A 19,364-nucleotide genomic window follows, 5' to 3' on the forward strand; every position below is an offset into this window, starting at 1 on the left:
CCTCGCGGCGGGCTCCTCCAACACGGGCTCCTCCAACACTTCTGCTCCACCTCGGCCCGCCAACCATGGCGGCCATGCTCCTTCCTCCACGGGCGGTGATCGCCGCAAAAAGCGCAAGAACGCGGACGGGCGGTTCCGCAATACCGCGAACGCCTCTAGCACCGCTCGTCCACAAGGTGGATCCGCTTCTTCCGGGCCTCCGCCATCGTGGGGCCAGGCATACAATCCGTGGACCGGCTACGTGCAGGCCTAGCCCACGAACCAATGGCACTGCTACATACTTGATCAACCGCCGACCATGTCGCCCACGCGCTCAGCAAACCCCGCATGAGCTCCTCTTTGGCGTGCCACCCACATATGAACACCTACGCACTTTTGGTTGCCTTTGCTACCCCAACACTGCTGCTACCGCACCGCACAAACTCGCCCCCCGCTCGATCAAGTGCATCTTCTTGGGTTATCTAGCGGAACAACGAGGATATCGCTGCTATGACCCTGAGTCTCGTTGTGTACTAACCTCTCGTCATGTATATTTCGACGAGAACGTTTTTCCTTTTGCTCAGGAGCTACCTGTGCCCGCCACTGTGTCGCCGGCACGTTCTCAGCCTCTTCATCAGGACGTGATGATTCTGCCTCCACCACGTCGTCAGCAAGCAGCTGGTGCTCCAGCTCCACAACCTGTGATCAGCACTACTAGTGCGCCACAGGTGCATCAGTCGAGCACCACATCTTCCACGTCTACGACGGCTGCGACCACCCGCTCTGGGTCCACAACGGCGCTGCCTCACCTCGTCGACGACCACGCTGCAGTACAGCCACCATCACGCACTACAACACCTCTGGTGGATTCTACGACAGTGGCCACGACGTCTGGTGCAGGGCCAGCCGAGCCGCCTCGGCATCCCATGATGACTCGAGGCCGCCACGGCATCGTCCTCCCCAACCCGAAGTACGCCAACCTCACCACCACCACGACGCTGTCTTCTCCACTAGGCTCTGTCCGTGCCGCGCTCCACGATCTGACATGGCGGTAGGCAATGCAAGAGGAGTACGATGCCCTCATGTCCAATGGCACCTGGACACTCGTGCCACGGCCGGCTGGTGCAAATGTCATCACAGGGAAGTGGATCTTCAAGAACAAATTGAACCCTGACGGAACCCTGGAGCGCCGCAAGGCTCGATGGGTGGTCCGTGGGTTCAACCAGCGTGCGAGCGTCGACTTCCACCAGACCTTCTCACCGGTCGTCAAACCTGCAACAATTCGGACAGTGCTTCATCTTGCAGCTTCGCGTTCGTGGCCGGTACATCAACTCGACGTCAAGAATGTGTTCTTGCACGACGACCTTGCCGAACAGGTGTTCTGCCATCAACCTGCAGGCTTCATCGATCAGAGATACCCGAACCATGTCTGTCGTCTTGTCAAGTCCCTCTATGGACTTAAACAAGCGCCCAGGGCGTGGTTTGAGCGTCTTGGTGGCTACCTCCGGCGCATTGCCTTCATGTCCACCGGCTCCGACGCATCGCTCTTCGTCTTCACTCACACTGGTCAGACAGCTTATTTGCTTGTCTATGTCAATGACATCCTGCTCACCGCTTCGACAAGTGATTTCTTGGCACACATCGTCAAGCTGCTTCGCCAAGAATTTGCAATCAAGGATCTTGGTGACATCTGGTTCTTCCTCGGTGTGCAAGTTCAGCGCGACGAACATGGCTTCTTCCTCAACCAAGCACAATATGCTGAAGACATTCTTGAACGCGCTGGGATGCTGAACTGCAAGTCTGCTCCGACACCGGTCGACACCAAGCCAAAGCTCTCCCTGACGGAGGGTGCCCTCTTCAATGACCCGACGTTCTACCGCAGCATTGCGGGTGCACTCCAGTACCTGACCTTGACACGTCCTGATCTTGCATATGCTGTGAATCAGGCGTGCTTGTTCATGCACGCGCCACGGGAAGTACACTGGGGACTTGTCAAGCGCATTCTCCGGTACCTATGTGGAACACTCGACAATGGTCTGCGCATCTCGGCACCACCGACAACGCACCTGACTGCCTACTCCGACGCAGATTGGGCAGGGTGCCCCGACACCCGACGATCCACATCAGGCTACTGCGTGTTCCTTGGTGACTCATTGGTGTCTTGGTCGTCCAAGCGACCGACCACGGTATCTCGATCAAGTGCCGAAGCCGAATACCGCGGCCTGGCACACGCCACAGCGGAGTGCTGCTGGCTCAGGAACCTTTTGCAAGAGCTGCACGTTCCAATCAACAAGGCCACAGTAATTTATTGCGACAACATTTCAGCGGTGTATCTCTCTGAAAATCCAGTTCATCATCGGCGTACAAAGCATGTTGAGCTGGATCTGCACTTCGTGCGCGAGAAGGTTGCACTTGGGCAGCTTCGTGTTGTTCAAGTACCAACTACACACCAGTATGCTGATATCATGACGAAGGGTTTGCCCAGTGCATTGTTCAACCAGTTTAAGTCTAGCTTGTGCGTTTCTAACACCGATGATGTAACTGAGGGGGGTGTAGAAGAACAGGTCTATGATCCTAGTCTTCCGGGTCTTCCTAGCATGTAGGAAACCGTTAGTCCTCTAGACCACTCGTTCTCTGTATATGTACAAGCTCCATCTGGTGAATACAATTGAGCACTTCAGTCACTTGTTCTCTTACACTAATGATCAAGTTGCCATGCTAGCCTTCGACTTTTAGTTGTACCACGTACGTCGATCACGTGTGTTAATGTATGTATGTACCGTGCATTTTAATACTAATATGTAATAAGCAGGTGGTGCCTCGTTATATTGACGTCTTTGAACCTTTTTTAAGAAACTGATGGATGTACTTTACTAAGGAATAACACATACCTGCAGGTAAATGGTGTTTGTTGGGTTAAGCATGGTTAAATTCTGTTTTGAACCACAATAACTTACACTACTACTGCATTTAGAGTCAACAGTGTGGGCAAATCAGCTTTCTAATTAAATGTGGGTGGCTCACCCACCTCTTGGAAGTGATCTCTGTTAAAAGGAATTATTAACGCTAATTCGGTCACACACAAGCCAGTGTCAAATTCCACAGGCCTCATAGTGCCAAGACACGCGGCCGAGGGGGTATAAACAACGATGGGTCAGCGACGCCGATTTAACCCTCATTCTTCGCCCGAAAAATACACGACACCTCCTGAGATGACCCGTCGCTAGCTAGATTAGATAGATACTCCCTCCAAAATATAAATTACCCAAGCACTCATAATTTATCCCAAAATTTTAACAAATTCAATCAAAGTAACTTTACAATTCCATTTGAAAAGGAAACATTCATAAACATACCTAACATTAATATCTATCATCAACATAAATATGATAAACAATATGTTAATGTAGGGTTACATGTGTCTTTTGAATTACCCAATAATATGTCCTAAATTTTTTATGATACCTTTTATTTCGGATTAGATAGATAGATAGATAGATAGATAGATAGATAGATAGATAGATAGATAGATAGATAGATAGATGGACAGACTAATCAGATAGATAGATAGATAGATATAAGCTTCTTGATAGATGTAATTAATGAACTGCCCTACTGATGATCGCTTCGGTCCTGCTTCTATTTGCCTATATATATGCACCAGCGACATATAACCTACTTGCATCGGGGACGGAGAGTACTCAGAGTACTACTACATATTTGCTATGGCACTCAACGACTCAAGAAGCAGCACTGTGCACTCCACGGCTATGTTGGTCGCTCTCCTGGTCGTGTCCTCTCTCCTGTCCTCCACCTCTGCAGGTACAAGCAAGCAATATAATCATGCATGTATATCTAGCTAGCTCCTCTACAAGTACGTACTGCTGTGCTGCCCTGATTTCTGCAGCCAAATCTGATCTGTTCTGGTTGATTGCACTGCATGTGTACGTGTGCAGAGTGGGGTAGAGTGGAGTGCACCGTCGTGGATTATGACTGCGACGCCAAACCGTATTTGTGCCAAGAATCATGCAGAGCCAAGGCCGCCTCAATGGGCAGTTGGAACTTCGATCATTTCTGCCAGGATAGCCTGATTCTGCAGCCGAAGGAGTGCTGCTGCATCGTAAAGAATCCACGCCCTCCAAACTATATATAAATATATCTATATCTAATAATAAAAACACAAAATTTCAACCAATTTTTTTGGTCTGGCCTGTTTTTCGTCTGGCCCATTCTACTAGCCCAACTGTCCCACTCGCTGTATTTTGGCCCAACCGCGCAGGGCACTTGCTCCGCCCCCACTCGCCCTCTCCCCGCACGGCCCACTCGTGGCGTAGCTCGCCTCTCCCTCGCGTTAAAGTTTTCCAAACGGGCCTGGCCCATCGGGCCAACACGGGCACGGTGCTGATTTGGCCCGGTCCGAAAACGGCCCGGCCCGGCCTCTCCCGTGCTCGTGCCAAGCACGGCACGGCCTCGTGCCCGTGCCTGGGCCGCTATGCTAGCCCGTTGGCACGGCACGGGCACGGCCCGCTCCAAAGGCCGGCACGGGGTCGGCACGGCTAAGAGCCGTTGGATGAAGCCCCCGGCGAGTGCTGGCCGTTGGATGAAGGGCTGCGGTGGGGCGCCTATATAAGCCTGGAGCCGCCCGGGGGAAGCTACTGTGCTCATTTCTTCCCCCTCCGCGCCGCGCGCACCTCGCTCTTCGGCTCTGTTCTCTCGTTCGAAACCCTAGCCGCTCACTCTCTTCTTTTCGCCGTCCGGTGGCTGGTGACAGCGGCGGTGGCTTGCACGGGCACACGGCACGGCCTTGTACACCCCTTCTCTTCTCTCTGACCGGCGATGTAGCTTAGTCGTTGAGATCTCCAACGAATCGTCTTCGTCTCTCTCTCGTCGCGCTCGTCGCGCTCGTCGATCTCGCCGGACTCCGGCGTCATTGGGGCTCCGCTATGATGCGTTGAGGTACAAGGACGCCGGATCTGAGTGATGTCGTCGTCGCCGTTGCCTCTGGTGCTCCGTCAAGCGAGGTGAGTTAGATCTGTTTCTTGTTCTTCTTCTTCTTCTTGATTCGCTGTTCTTCTTCACTTCTTCTTCTTGTTGATCTTGCTTTGTTGTTTTTTACTTCTTTTTCTTCTTCTTGATTTAACCCTAGATCTGTTTCTTTTTTTGAAGCCACTGGCGTTGAGGGAAGCTGCTGAGTCAAGGCTACAACATATGGTGGAGGATAAGGAGCTCGAGGAGGCCTTTGAAAACCTTTATCTTGATTAGTCATTCATTTATGTAATGGTCTGTAATTTTAATTGGACTTGGATGCTTTGGACCTGTGGATTGGATGTAATGAACAATTGAATTACACTAAGGGGCTGGCTGCACTCTTTTTCCCTGTCCAGGGTTTCTCACAAGGGTGAGTTTTACCTGGACATGTTTTTAATGAGGCAGCCATTGCACAGCCCTTCCTTTTGATATTTTGTTGCCTGGTGTTCTCTTCTTGATTTTGATTTCTTCATATTTGAGCTGTTCTCTGTTTTCTGAAATTTTGATGTTGTTTTGTGGGTTAGTGCCAAGGCACGGCACTAACATGCTGGACTGCCGTGCCCAGTGGCACGGCACGGCACGGTCTGGAGTGCTTAGTGCCGTGCCTGGGCCAGAGGCTGAGCACGGCGGCACTACACGGCACGGCACGGCAAGGCTACCGTGCCTGACCGTGCCGTGCCTGGCCATGCCGTGCCCAGCCGTGCTCGTGCCGTGTAGTGCCCGTGCCGCCCGTTTGGAAATCTTTACCTCGCGTGGACGACTCCCACTGCGCTCCGTCGTTTCCGTTCCCATCCCGTCTCCCTCTCGATAAAAAGCAAGAAAAGCCACCGCCGCTTGCTGCCGTCACGCACGCCGCCGCCATGGATGGCCGAGCAGAAGCTCTGCCACCGCCGCGTTCTACCGCCCTACCACCTTCGCCGCCCAAACCGAGAGCGCCACCGCATCCACCTCGCCCTGCTCCATCCGGCGCGTTCGATCTCCGGCCTCTTCCGTGCTGGGAAGCCGCACAGCCACTGCAGCTCCGCCGACGTCTCGGATGCCGGCCGCAGAGCGCGGTGCTCGCTGAGCGCCCTCCTTCGCTGTCGCAGCGCTCTATGCAGCGAGCCGCGTCCGACTCCGGCATCGACGCCGATGCGCAGGCGGCTCTTGCGCAGCTGCCCGCCCAGCCCGCCGCATTCGGCACAAAGCGCGATTTTGGCCGAGCGAGTCGGATTCGGATCCGAATTGGTTTGGAATTGGAATCGAATCAAGACTTCAGCTCCTATGCTTCCGTTGCTCTGTGTTGGTCAGGAAAATTGAATTGAACGCAGAACGGAATCGACTTGGGTCACAGATGTCCATGATCTGTTCGAATTCAGGTTTCTATCATTTGCCCCTTTTTCCCTCTTATATATATTGTAGCCCACGATTCTTCTTCTTGTCAAAACACCAATATAGTCTTTGTTGACAGCAAAGTATCTGCATCCCCAGCCCGACAATGCCAGTTTTGAATCTTGGTCTCGCCGGATTGGAATTGACAACAGAGATTCCAAACGCGATCTCGAATGCGATCTCGAGGTTGTCTGATTAGAACTGGTCGGATCTGCTATTTGCTACTGTTAGGCAAGGTCTGTGGCTATTTCTTTTCTCTGATTCTCTGATTTTTTTTCTACCTGGGATGCAATACTGTTAGCATAGATTGGCTAACCTGGTCGTTCCCACAAGATTATGTTGCAATTAGGCTCAGCATGGATAAATCTGTTGTGTGGAGACCTTTAATGTCCTGGGTTTATGACAAGTATAAGCTGTCCTGCATCTTCGCGGTGTCGGACGGGTGGCGGGTGTGCCGCGGCAAGCTGATGTTTGGAACGTGTCTAATATTGATCCTTTTTTTGTTGCCTATTTCAGGAGAATGACATTTCAGATAAGAGGGCAATGGGGAGGCCGACATGATCGATGAGTATGTGGATATTCGTGTTGAGATATACCAACAATGAATTATCAATCAGTAGCACAGACAGCTAGCAAAGTAGCTCTTTAATTCAATAAAACTGCTTGCAAATTTTGACTCAGTCTGTGAATCAGATGCGGATGATGCACGCTCCCCGGACTAGGGTAGTTGCTGGCTCCTTTATCTGACTAGGATTGGCTATTTGGGACAACAAAGTTGGTTCCCCTTTCAAGATTGGAAACAGATTGCTCAAGGAAGAGAAGTCTCAGAAGCTTGCATTGGAGCACTCTCAAAAGTGGTTATTGCTCAAGACCAAAGCTCCAGAGCCCGTGCATCAGTACCTCAGTTAGTATTCACAAATTTGCAAAGTACCTATTTAGTACAAACTTGAGTACTGTTTTCTAATTAGCATTAGATTGGTATACAAATGGCATATTAGAAAGTGTTCTGTACTTTTGTTCTATTTTTTATCAGGATGCAGTTTGCTGTCTGAGAATCTTCCACCATATACAAGACACTAGCATAAATATCCTTTCCCCTGCACACTGTTGTAAACAGTAGGAAATTCTTAATTCACATGAGGTGCATAATTTTTCAAATGGTGAGGACAGAAGAAAGGCGGGGTTGACGTGTTTACATGGTTGGTGATACAGGGCATGTTTGGAGTCTTTGCTGACCTTGACTTGCCTAGCCAGTCTTGCTTCAGATTACTTATTTGCGTCACTTCATCAAGCATATTCATTTCAAGTTACGGCAGTATCTTCAAGTTTCCATTTTGTTCATATAAATTCTGATTGTAGTTATAATTCAGAGCTGTCAAAATAATTGAGGTTTATGCTTGGTTAGAAATCACTTCGTAACTGCAGAGCTGTAGAGATTCTTTTGCATATAAATAAGCTTCTTTCAGTTCCACATATCAGACACTATAGCAAAGTGCGACATTTTTTCCAGCATATTTAGCACTGAAATTTTGGGGATTGGTGAGGGAATGTGTGATCTTACTTGAGTATAGTGTCAGCCATGTTCGGTGTAATTTGTAGAGATCCTTGTGTCTCTTTTTTTATGTGAATGACCTTTTGCTTTCCATTTCCAAATCACATTTTGTATTTGGAGCTCAGACTGGTGATTGTTGTGCAGGTACATGGAGCTGTTGATAAAGAGGATCTGATTATGATGGGTGAGGGGAACAATGACATGTTGATGAGGACATCACTACTTCGTCGCATACAAGCCAAGGAGAGGAGGAGGTCCAGCATGGGCGTCCAATTCATCTTTTTCATGGTGGAAGCCCAGTCCAACTGAAGTTCGAGCCCATCTCGGGTTCCAGGACCAGTCTGCCTTAAACTGGTCACCCAGGACGCATCCGGACTCCGTTTTCGACGATCCACGTATGGTTGGAAAGCTAATTTGATAAGGAAGTCAATCCAAGTGTTTTCACGTCAAAAGACCTTCAGAATCAATGGAAATCGTCGAAATAAGTCAGCGTCCAGAATCTGCCAGGGTGCTGCGATACCGTCTTTTGGTCCGTTGGACCGTGTATCGTGTTTGGGCCCATTAGGGGGCGCGTCCAGGGGGGTGACGCCCAAGACTCTATAAATAGCAGTCGTCGCTCTCCTTAGGGTTTGGATTTTGTTTAGTTCTTGATTTCCCTGTGAAACAGACGTCGTTTTGCTGCAACCGTCGCGGCCAAGGCCGCTTGCTGTGAACCAGGGCCCCAGTTCTTGATCTTGTTCGCCTGTGGCAATTAGTCCTTTCAAATAAAGACTTGAACTCCTTCTCATTATCATAAGCATCATATTTATTTGCAATTTCAGATTGCGTTCATCTCGTTCTTGCTTGTGTTCTCGATTCACTTGCAGGAAAGCCTTCTCGGCGAGGTCAATCGCGTTCGTATGGTTGATAACCAACGGTGCAGTGGTGTAACGGTTGCGGGGGTCCGAATCAGTCTTGGTTCGAAGCCTAGATCATGAACGTCGAGTCTCCATCAATCGACGCTATCATACCTTTTGGTCCGAATCAGTCTTGGTTCGTATGGTTGATAACCAACATGCAGCTGCGGCGCGTGCGCAACACGACGGGGATCGTAGGTCGCCGTGCACGCAGCCTTACATCCAGTCGTTTAGAGCTCCGCGAGTCCACCACAATCATGCAACTGATCAGAGGGCGCGCCAAATAGAAGGAAGCCGCGACGGATCAGAGGGCGCCGCCATATAGAAGGAAGCCGATGGGTGGATCCATCCAGTCGAGCCTAAGGTTCGAGTGTCTCTGAGCCATTGGACCGAGCAGGCTTCATGGGTAGTAAAAGGGGCCCGTTAGGATCGATTCTGTGGATCAGATCGATGAACCATTGAATGGAGCCGAACCATCCCCATCTTCATCAGACTCCGTAGACGTACCTGAGCTGAGGGGCGGGACGTGGCCGCGTAGAGAAGCGAGAAGATTACTACTAGCGGGGCGATTATTAGGCGCTGACGATGACGTTAAGTATTTTTTAGGTGCAGAGATAGAGAAGAGAAGAAATTCATACAGACTACACTATTAAAAAAACACTACAGAGCGTTCAAATAAAAATGTTGTCAACAATAAAGTTATAGAACTTTTCAAGATCTACAACTTTGGTCTTGGTCGTTTCTACATCCGAGGTCATTTGATTGAAATTCCAATATGAGGAGTTCAAACATATTTTTTCTTACATATATGATATCAAATGAAAAATTTGTCAACTACAAAGTTGCATAACTTTTCGAGCTCTACAACTTTTCGATGGCAAGTGAGCATGCACTACCGGAGACTGTGTAGTTACCGAGTGCCCAGATAATTACCGAGTGTCAAAAGTCGGGACACTCGGAAAACATTTTATTACCGAGTGCCAACACTCGGAAAACATAAACACCCGGTAGTAGACATCTTTACCGAGTCCGAACACTCGGTAACCTCAAACACTCGGTAGAACTACAATTTTACCGAAGGGGCGCACTCGGTAAAAAGAGACACTCGGTATTGAGCTGCCACGTCTCCTAGTGTACCAACCGTGCGCTAAACGGCGTCACGGCATGACATGTTTGCCGAGTGTAGAAGTATTTGCACTCGGTAATAATAAAGTTTTACCGAGTGTAAGTTCACAACACTCGGTAAACACTATCTTTTACCGAGTGTAAGTTCACAACACTCGGTAAACACTATCTTTTACCGAGTGTACTGGAGCAACACTTGGTAAAATTCAACCAAATTTCTTGTTTGTTCCCTTTATTCTTTTCCCTCTATCCACATATGATATTGAGTTTTTTACCTGTGTGCCATTATAAAATATTGAAATGACCTGTGTACCATTGAAATTTGAAAAGGTTCTCCAATACCCTCTTTGAAATTTCTTTTGCTCTGTATACCACTTCCGTCAGCTTGCCGTTCAATTCTAACGGAGGTGGCTACGAACCAGAGTAAAAATTACCTTTTTTACCTGTGTGCCATTATAAAAGTTCAAAATGACCTGTGTACCATTGAAAAAACGAAATTGCTTGTTTGAGGCCCTAAATGAATTCAAATCAAAAAGTGGTCAACTACAAAGTTTCATAACTTTTTGAGATCTACAATTTTCATTTAGTAAGTTTTTCCATCCGAGGTCGTTTGAAAAATTTGAATTTTAAATTGGAGAGATTCAAACGTAGTTTTGCATGATAAGATGATTTCAAATCAAAAAGTTGTCAACTACATAGTTTCATGTAACTCTGAAAGTAGTCAACTACATAGTTTCATGTAACTCTGAAACTATGTAGTTGACAACTTTTTGATTTGAAATCATCTTATCATGCAAAACTACGTTTGAATCTCTCAAATTTAAAATTCAAATTTTTCAAACGACGTCGGATGGAAAAACTTACTAAATGAAAATTGTAGATCTCAAAAAGTTATGAAACTTTGTAGTTGACCACTTTTTGATTTGAATTCATTTAGGGCCTCAAACAAGCAATTTCGGGGCATGAAATAATTGGCATTTTTTCATTTTTGTTTTGCATGAAATAATGGAGACTTTTACCGAGTGTGACCTAAAACACTCGGTAAAGATTAGCCACGGCCCACCTGCCTGCCATGCTTATGTTTACCGAGTGCCGTAGATCGGGGCACTCGGTAAACATGTACCAGGGCTGCGGTGCTTGAGTTTACCGAGTGTCGTACATCTAGGCACTCGGTAAACAGAAGCATTCAACAAGCCGTTTCTCCCTCAAATCGTTTCCTACTTTCACACACACACCGCACACGCCTCCCCACCGCCACGGCCGCCTCCTCCCCTCCACCACCGCCGCCACCGGGCGGTCCCCCACAGCCGCCGCCACCGGAGAGACGGAGAGAGAGAGAGACGGAGAGAGAGACAGCGGCACCGGCGCACCGGACAATGATCCCCTCCGCCGACGCCGCCCCGTGCTCCCTCCTTCGCTCCCGTTCCCGCGAGGTGGGGTGGGGTGGGCCCCAGCAGCAGCGGCGACGGCGAGCACTCTCTCCCCTCCCCTGACCGCGGCCTCCCCTTCCGTACGTGCTCCCGCCGCACCGGTGGCGACAAGGGACCCCTGCCTGCTCCCGTCGACGCCAGGTACCTGCCCTGTTGCCCACCTCTCCCCTCCGTCTGGTGGCGCCGTGATGCAACTAGTATTAGTAGATGGCTGCAAACATCATGGCGCCGTGATGCTTTTCATTTGATTGAGTGTCCTTTTTTTCTAAGTAGGTCATGATTTGTTCAACCTGAATGTAAGGAACCTTTGTTTACAACTACATGACACAACTGATATATGTTCACCACTAAGGCCTGATTTGAGTCTACAGCTAGCCATAGGAACTCCTAAGTACTTAATGGGCCATTTACCAATTGCACAGTTGAACATATTGGAAAATTCCAGGCTTTTAGTGTCATCTTGACTTATCTAATGACCTCACTCTTAGAGAAGTTAATTTTCAGACCAGACATCTTCCCATAAAGGTAAAGAAGAAGTTTGAGATGAGCAGCTTGCTCTTTATCATCTTGGACGCACAGAATCATGTCATCATCATACCGAAGAACTGCTACCCCATTTTCAATATATTCAGGAACCAACCCCTTAATCAGATTATTACTTTGAGCAAGAGAAATCATTTTAGCCAAAGTATCAGCAGCTATGTTGAAAAGGAAGGGAGACAGGGGATCCCCTTGTCTAACCCCTCTACCAGATTTAAAATAACTTCCATTAGAATTATTCACCTTGACACTAACAGTGCCAGAGCTCATTACTAACTTAATCGAGTCACACCATTTAACACCAAAACCTCTTTGCTTGAGACATTCAAAAAGGAAGTCTCAATTCTGTTTGTCAGTCTTTCTCAAAGTCCAACTTGAGAATTTTTCTTGGTGCAAACCTTGCATCCCATTGGCCACTCATGAAGTCGTCCAGTGTTTGGAGTCTGCAATCGGCTCAAGTTCCTGCGTAGCTCCTACTTGGAGCTGCTGCACCCGCATGACAAGACTGGGCGGTGTCCAAATGCATTTGCAGTTTAGTAATAGTATTGTAGTTTAGTTATTTCTCTCAAATAATTATACTGGGTAAATCGGAACCGAGTTTAACTATCCTTGCACTAGTGCTTTCTGATTTGTGTTGAGGCTGAAAAACTCGAAGAGTGTGTGTTGTCATCAGCTTCGGCTCTGTACTGTGAGCTGGGAGTTAAATAACAGCACAAGATTGTTTACTTCTGTGGGTTTAAGCCACATATTTTGCCTTTTCGTTGCAACATAATTATTTTTTCAGCCTTCAGAACAAGGAAGTTAGCTACTTATATGTCAGACTAATTCATCTGTCTGATGTACAACCTCTGTAGTTTTGGCTGCCTTTGCATGTAGCTCACGCCCTCTATTGACTAGTTGTATTTATAACAGGACTGACCAAATTGATTTGAGCTTGTATAGAAATCATTGGAATTATTTGCTAGGTTGGCCTGGTTAGTGGCTACTGTTAGAACCAAAACACAGGTTTGGGGCTAAATTTCAGATTTCATTAGCCATGCCACAACTATGGCAGGGTTGGGATACATATAGGATAGCTTGCTTGAGCCTTAAGAAAGCTTGCTTGAGCCTTAAGAAAGCTACAGCATATTCTAGAGATGCTAAAGTAGATGCTAGGGATAAAGATAAGGGCTGACACAGCCACCAACTACTTTAGATAATTATCCTAAGTAGATGCTATTTTCTCTTTGTTCCAGGCAGCATCATAGACTGGATTCGTGTCTTCTTTTCTGTGTGGTTACAATGGTTCATTTGAAATGAGAGTGGTGAAGAGCAACTTTTGGGGACTAGAGTTTCAGATATTATCATGGTAGTATTTGACAATCAAACCCTTGGCTGTCTGAGCTCCTAAGTACCAGTTCTCAACCTTTTTATTATTAGTTTATATACATTTTTCTTTACTTCCTGCTCTGAGAAGTTAGATTTTGAGTGGTGATGAGCAATTGTGTTTTGGACTAGAGTTTCTGATACTACTTGTGGTAGTTGAAGACCAAACCCTTGGCTGTCTGAACTCATCTAACAAGTGAGCAATATCTTTGTCATTTTAGATGTAGATATTTTTTTTCCTTTTTTTTCCATTAGATGCGTCCATTACCAATTCTGGAGGATGTCTCTGTTCCTCTTTGTATAATGGCTCGGACGCGACATGCTATTCTAGATAGTTGTGGTTATATCCTGATTGGTGGCGTTCTTTATGTCAATCCAATCCTGGAAAGGCCACATATATTCCATCACATGCAAAGCTGATAAATTTTCCATGTGTTTTTGGTATCCAAATTTATTAAGTATAGGTACATTGACTATACTGAGAGGTGACTATGATCATTTTAGGTCCCATTGATCTTATTTCCAGTTTTATTGCTCTAAACTGCAATATCGTCTATATGTTAGGATGGATGACCGTCAGTGGATGTACACGGGCTATCAGAAGAGGGGTCAATACACAAATGAATGGATTGAGAAGGCCAATGATTTCATGACGAAGGCATTTGCAAACGGACGACGACATGCCTGGTGTCCCTGTAGGAAGTGTAAGAACAAGGCAATGAAAACATATGAGGAGATGAGTAAAGATCTTGTCAACAATGGATTTGTAGAGAACTATACCCGGTGGACCATGCATGGTGAACGCCATCGTGCGAGAGAAGAGGTCGTGAGACAACGGATCGAGGAGTTTGATTCTGAAGCCGGGGTGGCAGAAATGTTAAATGACCATGACATGGCTTTCGATGAAGGAAGTGCAGAGCAGGAGCCAGAGCAAACTGCAAAGGCGTTTTACGCCATGTTGGATGCGGCACAACAACCCCTTCACGGGCGCACCAATGTTTCTAAACTGGATGCCATTGCACGTCTAATGGCTGTGAAGTCCCAGTTTAGCTGGAGTAGAGAATCCTTCGATCAACTGTTGACAGTAGTTGGCACCCTACTTCCGGATGATCACGTTCTGCCAAAGAACACGTATGAGTCAAATAAAATCCTTCGTGCACTCAAGATGTCGTACGAGCAGATACATGCTTGTCCGAACGGATGCATCTTATTCAGGGGAGAACATGCTGACGATAAGTACTGTCCGAAGTGTAAGGCATCTAGGTACATTGAGTTAGAATCTGGTGATGGTCGGAAGACGCAAACAAAAGTCGGCGCAAAGATCCTGAGGTACCTTCCTTTCATACCGAGGATCCAACGACTTTTCATGAGCGAGGAATCCGCAAAACAGATGACGTGGCACAAAACTGGACACCGATACACTGACAAGATGATACATCCGTCCGATGGTGAATCATGGAAAAGCTTCGATCGGAAGCATACCGACAAAGCTGACGAGGCTCGTAATGTACGCATTGCACTGGCAACTGATGGGTTCAATCCTTATGGTATGGGTTCTTCACCATACACATGTTGGCCCGTATTTGTCATCCCTCTCAACCTCCCACCTGGCGTCGCCTTTCAACGGCAAAATATTTTCTTGTCACTTATAATTCCAGGACACCCGGGGGCTAATATGAGTGTGTACATGGAGCCTTTGATAGACGATTTGGTCCGTGCATGGGACGAAGGGGTAGTGACATACGACCGATTCACAAAGACAAACTTCAGAATGCATATTTGGTACCATTATTCCATGCATGACTTCCTGGCTTATGGGTTATTTTGTGGCTGGTGTGTTCACACGAAGATGCCATGCCCGATATGCAAGTCAGCTGTGGAGTTCTTTCGGTTGGAGAAGGGGGGCAAGTTTTCTTCGTTTGACAAACATCGACAATTCCTCCCTCTTGACCACCCATTCAGGAGAGACAAGAAGAACTTTCGAAAAGGTGTCACAGTGGAAGACTCTGCACCGGAAATGATGACAGGTGCCCTAGGTTCTTGAGATGTTAGATGGTCTTGTGGTCGACAATAAAAAGGGGGGCTTCGTGGGATACGGAAAAGAGCATGCCTGGACACACAAGTCGTGCTTGTGGAAGCTTCCTTACTTTAAGGACCTCCTTCTTCCACATAACATTGATGTAATGCACACTGAAAAGAATTTCGCCGAGGCGGTCCTTCACACAATCATGGACTGGGAAAAGTCAAAGGACAATGTCAAGGCTAGATTGGATCAAGCAACGCTGTGCGATAGACCAAAGCTAAACATGTTGCCTCCCTTTCGCGGGAAGTCATGGAAGAAGCCTAAGGCCGACTTCGTCCTAACGAGGGCCCAAAAGAAAGAAGTTCTTCAATGGTTCCAATCGTTGATGTTCCCTGACGGGTATGCAGCGAATTGGAGGAGGGGTGTGAACTTAAGTACCATGAGAATCACAGGGCTGAAGAGTCATGATTACCACATATGGATTGAGTGCCTTCTTCCGGTGATGGTTCGTGGCTATTTCCCTGATCACATCTGGCGAGTGATGGCTGAGTTGAGCATGTTCTTCCGCAAGCTATGTGCTAAGGAGATATCTCAGGACCGAGATTGAAGAAATGGAAAGAATGGCCCCGGTGTTGCTCTGCAAGTTGGAGAAGATCTTTCCCCCCGGCTTCTTCAATCCGATGCAACATTTGCTCTTGCACCTACCATATGAGGCAAAAATGGGGGGCCCTGTGCATGCCCGTTGGTGCTATCCAATTGAGCGATGCCTAAAGGTTCTTAGAACAAAATGCAAAAATAAATGCAAAATTGAAGCTTCCTGTGCAGAGGCATCCATTGTGGAGGAGGTGTCATACTTCACAACAAGATACTATGCCGACAACCTTCCTAACGTGCATAATCCACCCCCTCGTTACAATGCTGCCGACAATCAGTCGACCCTCAGCCTTTTCCGAGGGCAACTCGGAAGTGCAAGTGAACCTACCTTGAAGATGTTGAGCCTAGAAGAGTGGCGCTCTATCCAGCTGTATGTGTTGCGGAACCTTGAAGAGGTTGGCCCGTACATTGCGTAAGTTTTACACAAACTTGTTTCTTTTCTTGTCAGTATTTCGCATGCACCCATCTAACCCTCTTGTTAACGTCCGTTACAGCAAATTTGTTCTCCTCTACCATCGTCCATCACGGAGGGAACCCACCGAAGCGGAAGTTGAAACCCTTCTAAGACATGGCGCGGGAGAACGAAATCCCACTTTTATTTGTTGGTTCAAGGAGGAGGTACTGTTCAATTTCATTTGTTGTTTGTACTTAACTCTCAACTTGACAAATATATAACGAATCATCCTACTTGAACTAGCAGGCCAAAACTGACATGTCTATGAGTGCCGAGTTGAGGCAAGTTGCCAATGGATTTGAATTTAGGGTCAAGTCATTCTCTGTGTACGATGTCAATGGATATCGCTTTCACACAACTCGGCATGAGCAGAGTCGGCCGAATCGAAGAACCACAAATACCGGTGTTTTCACGCCAGGCACAGATGGGTTGGACTACTATGGAATAATTGAAGAAATATACAAACTCAAGTTTCCTGGTTGTGTACCTCTTCATCCTGTCATATTCAAATGCCATTGGTTTGATCCCAAAGAAGTGATAAAGACCCCTGAGCTTGGGTTAGTCGAAGTTCTAAAGTCATCCGTCTTGTTAGGAGACGACGTGTACATTGTGGCCCAACAGGCCACGCAAGTTTATTATCTCTCATACCCGTGCCAAACCAAAGACCGTCTTAAGGCGTATGATGTTGTGTACAAGGTATCGCCGCATGGTAAAGTACCCGTCCCAAACGATGATGATTATAACATCGATGCAAACACATATGACGGAGAGTTCTTTCAAGAAGAAGGATTAGAAGGGAGTTTTGAGATTGTCTTAGATGTAGATCTCGCAATGGAAGTAGACAATGATACGATCATTGTTGACGGGGATGATGGAGAGGAGGTTCACAACGCGAAGGACTTGTTATTACTTGAGCAACACCATTCAGGCAGTGTCGCTAGTGATGAGACTTTGAGAGACGATCATAATTACGTCGACAATAGCGATGATGAGATTTTTGGCCCACCTATCGATGATCTTGATGATTATTTCTAGTACATGTAAGATCTGTAGTACTTATGGCAATTTTATACATGTATGATACATTTACTTATTTTGCATCTCTTTTATACATGTATGATATATTTACTTATTTTGCATCTCTTTTATACATGTATGATACATTTACTTATTTTGCATCTCTTTTATACATGTATGATACATTTACTTTTATATATGCGTACTGATAGTTTATTCCTTTTGTTGCAGGTGATTGATGGTGGGCGGTGGAATCAGGAAGCTTAGGTCGGTTATGACCTTACTGGCTGGTGGCGAGGGGTCCAGCCAGGGTGGAGGAGGAGGGCGTGCACAGACTGAGGGTGGAGGGCGTGCCCAGGGAGGAGGAGGAGGACGACGACGAGGGCGTGCCCAGGGAGGTGGAGCCCAGGATGGAGGAGGAGCCCAGGGTGGAGGAGGAGGACGGCGACGACGAGGGCGTCGAGAGCCGACACCTCCTCCACAGGACGACGACCACGAGTTCGTAGCGGCCACGGAGGAGGATGAGGAGGAGGAGGAGACCAGGGAGGAGATAGCGGAGGCGGTGGAGGAGGCACGGAGGGAGGATGCTTCCGAGCGGGTTGAGCGCGAGGAGGATGCCGACTTGGTGGCAGAGGAAAATGGGGTGCCTACGGTTTGGATGCGAGGGTCGTCGCGCCTCCCAGACTTACCCATATAGAGACGGCCAGTGATTCGACCATCCGGAACTAAGTAAGTAATTTTTGAATGTTAACACTAATTCACAGGTTTTTAAGTTATAACAGAAACTAATATTCAATCTCAATAACTTTGTGCAGGGATTGGGAAATGGTGATCCCAGGGAGTCACTCTCGCCGAGTAAACGGGATCCTGGGTCTTCTGTGCAGGGCAAACTACCCCGGGATGGTGAGGATCGATGGTGTTGTGCAGCCCGCCATGAAGTGGTCCCACTGACACGCCGCCAGCGATCAGACTGATCGAGCTGGTAGGTGTTATAACAGCAAGGCCGACCGGGTGATGAAAGAGCTGTGGGTACGTGTTCATCGCACTATGCTGATAATAACATCATATTAATTGTATATTAGTGACTGTATTTGCTTGTAGGATTACTACACCTTGGCGGAGGGAGTACGTAGGGAGGACGTGGATGACGTGGTGAACAGAGTATGTGTTCACCGAGTGCAGGACCTCTTCTACGAGACAAAGCTCCTGTGCAGAAGAATTTACCATGCCCGCAGAGGAAACAGAGTCACCAGAGCGCAGGCAGTGCACCTGCCCCTAACTAAGGAGCAATACTTGACGGTAAACATGAGATTACATCGTCTGTGATTAATTGCACTGAAATTGATTTATGATTTGTCATGTGCTCGTGTACGTGCAGGTGCCTCCTGCTTGGTGTGCGGGGATGGACAACTGCTGGGAGGCCATTGTGGACACGTGGTTGAGTGAGGAGTACGAGCAATATCACGCCGTACGCTCACGTTGCCGTGCGATGATGCAGGGTTCCTCGCACAAACAAGGGCCCACTACCCTCAAGGAATATGCAGCCAGATATGTACGCGGATTTCATTTCGTTGTTGCTACGCTAACTTCTGAATGCATAATATCTTATTGTTGTGCTTCTTCCTGCAGACGCGGTTCCACCCCGGTCAGGAGTGCGCCTCGTTCAAGGCATATGCCTTGGCACACAAGGGCAAGGCAAAGGACCCCGACCTCGTCTACAACCCGGAGGACCCGCCCGAGGCATACAGTAACCTGAGCGTGCACAGTCGCCTCAGCGAGTACACGGCGATGGCGAGAGAGATCCATGGGCCAGAATTTGATCCGAGCACCGCTGACCTCGAGGGTGACATCGTCATGAGGTTGGGACCAGGTAAGCCACACGGGAGGTACTATATGGGCAACAGCACCATAGACACGGCCAACACTCAGA

General features: G+C 47.7%; 1 protein-coding gene, 1 long non-coding RNA gene, 4 other non-coding genes and 1 pseudogene across 6 annotated transcripts; all 7 read left to right on the top strand.

Annotated features, from left to right (window-relative positions):
- The first annotated feature begins 12,333 nt into the window (after nt 1–12,333).
- Nucleotides 12,334–12,435, top strand: LOC136484558 (small nucleolar RNA Z278; annotated as a pseudogene).
- A 105-nt stretch (nt 12,436–12,540) lies between these two features.
- On the top strand, nt 12,541–12,642 carry LOC136484635 (small nucleolar RNA snoR97). Its single transcript, XR_010766138.1, has one exon. It is a non-coding gene; the product is annotated as a small nucleolar RNA snoR97 (small nucleolar RNA).
- A 574-nt stretch (nt 12,643–13,216) lies between these two features.
- On the top strand, nt 13,217–13,311 carry LOC136484610 (small nucleolar RNA Z157/R69/R10). The gene has a single exon (XR_010766116.1). It is a non-coding gene; the product is annotated as a small nucleolar RNA Z157/R69/R10 (small nucleolar RNA).
- A 71-nt stretch (nt 13,312–13,382) lies between these two features.
- Nucleotides 13,383–13,477, top strand: LOC136484609 (small nucleolar RNA Z157/R69/R10). The gene has a single exon (XR_010766115.1). It is a non-coding gene; the product is annotated as a small nucleolar RNA Z157/R69/R10 (small nucleolar RNA).
- A 75-nt stretch (nt 13,478–13,552) lies between these two features.
- Nucleotides 13,553–13,688, top strand: LOC136484640 (small nucleolar RNA snoR80). Its single transcript, XR_010766143.1, has one exon. It is a non-coding gene; the product is annotated as a small nucleolar RNA snoR80 (small nucleolar RNA).
- Nucleotides 13,689–16,137: 2,449 nt separating this feature from the next.
- Nucleotides 16,138–18,060, top strand: LOC136482848 (uncharacterized). The gene is made up of 4 exons (XM_066480025.1): nt 16,138–16,375; nt 16,458–16,581; nt 16,664–17,457; nt 17,666–18,060. The coding sequence occupies exons 1-3, from the start codon at nt 16,299–16,301 to the stop codon at nt 17,450–17,452; spliced, it is 990 nt and encodes a 329-aa protein (XP_066336122.1). The 5' UTR covers nt 16,138–16,298; the 3' UTR covers nt 17,453–17,457; nt 17,666–18,060.
- A 540-nt stretch (nt 18,061–18,600) lies between these two features.
- Nucleotides 18,601–19,080, top strand: LOC136482849 (uncharacterized). The gene is made up of 3 exons (XR_010765218.1): nt 18,601–18,733; nt 18,813–18,986; nt 19,064–19,080. It is a non-coding gene; the product is annotated as an uncharacterized lncRNA (long non-coding RNA).
- Nucleotides 19,081–19,364: the final 284 nt, after the last annotated feature.

Source organism: Miscanthus floridulus, chromosome 9 (genome assembly GCF_019320115.1).
Source record: "Miscanthus floridulus cultivar M001 chromosome 9, ASM1932011v1, whole genome shotgun sequence".
NCBI lineage: Eukaryota > Viridiplantae > Streptophyta > Magnoliopsida > Poales > Poaceae > Miscanthus > Miscanthus floridulus.

What these genes read in the sequence shown, in the direction of transcription:
- LOC136482848 (XM_066480025.1), top strand. Translation starts at nt 16,299, where the DNA reads ATGTTGAGCCTAGAAGAGTGGCGCTCTATCCAGCTGTATGTGTTGCGG. An exon ending in GAGGTTGGCCCGTACATTGC is followed by an intron (nt 16,376 to 16,457) that starts GTAAGTTTTACA and finishes CGTCCGTTACAG; the next exon opens with CAAATTTGTTCTCCTCTACC. An exon ending in TTTGTTGGTTCAAGGAGGAG is followed by an intron (nt 16,582 to 16,663) that starts GTACTGTTCAAT and finishes TTGAACTAGCAG; the next exon opens with GCCAAAACTGACATGTCTAT.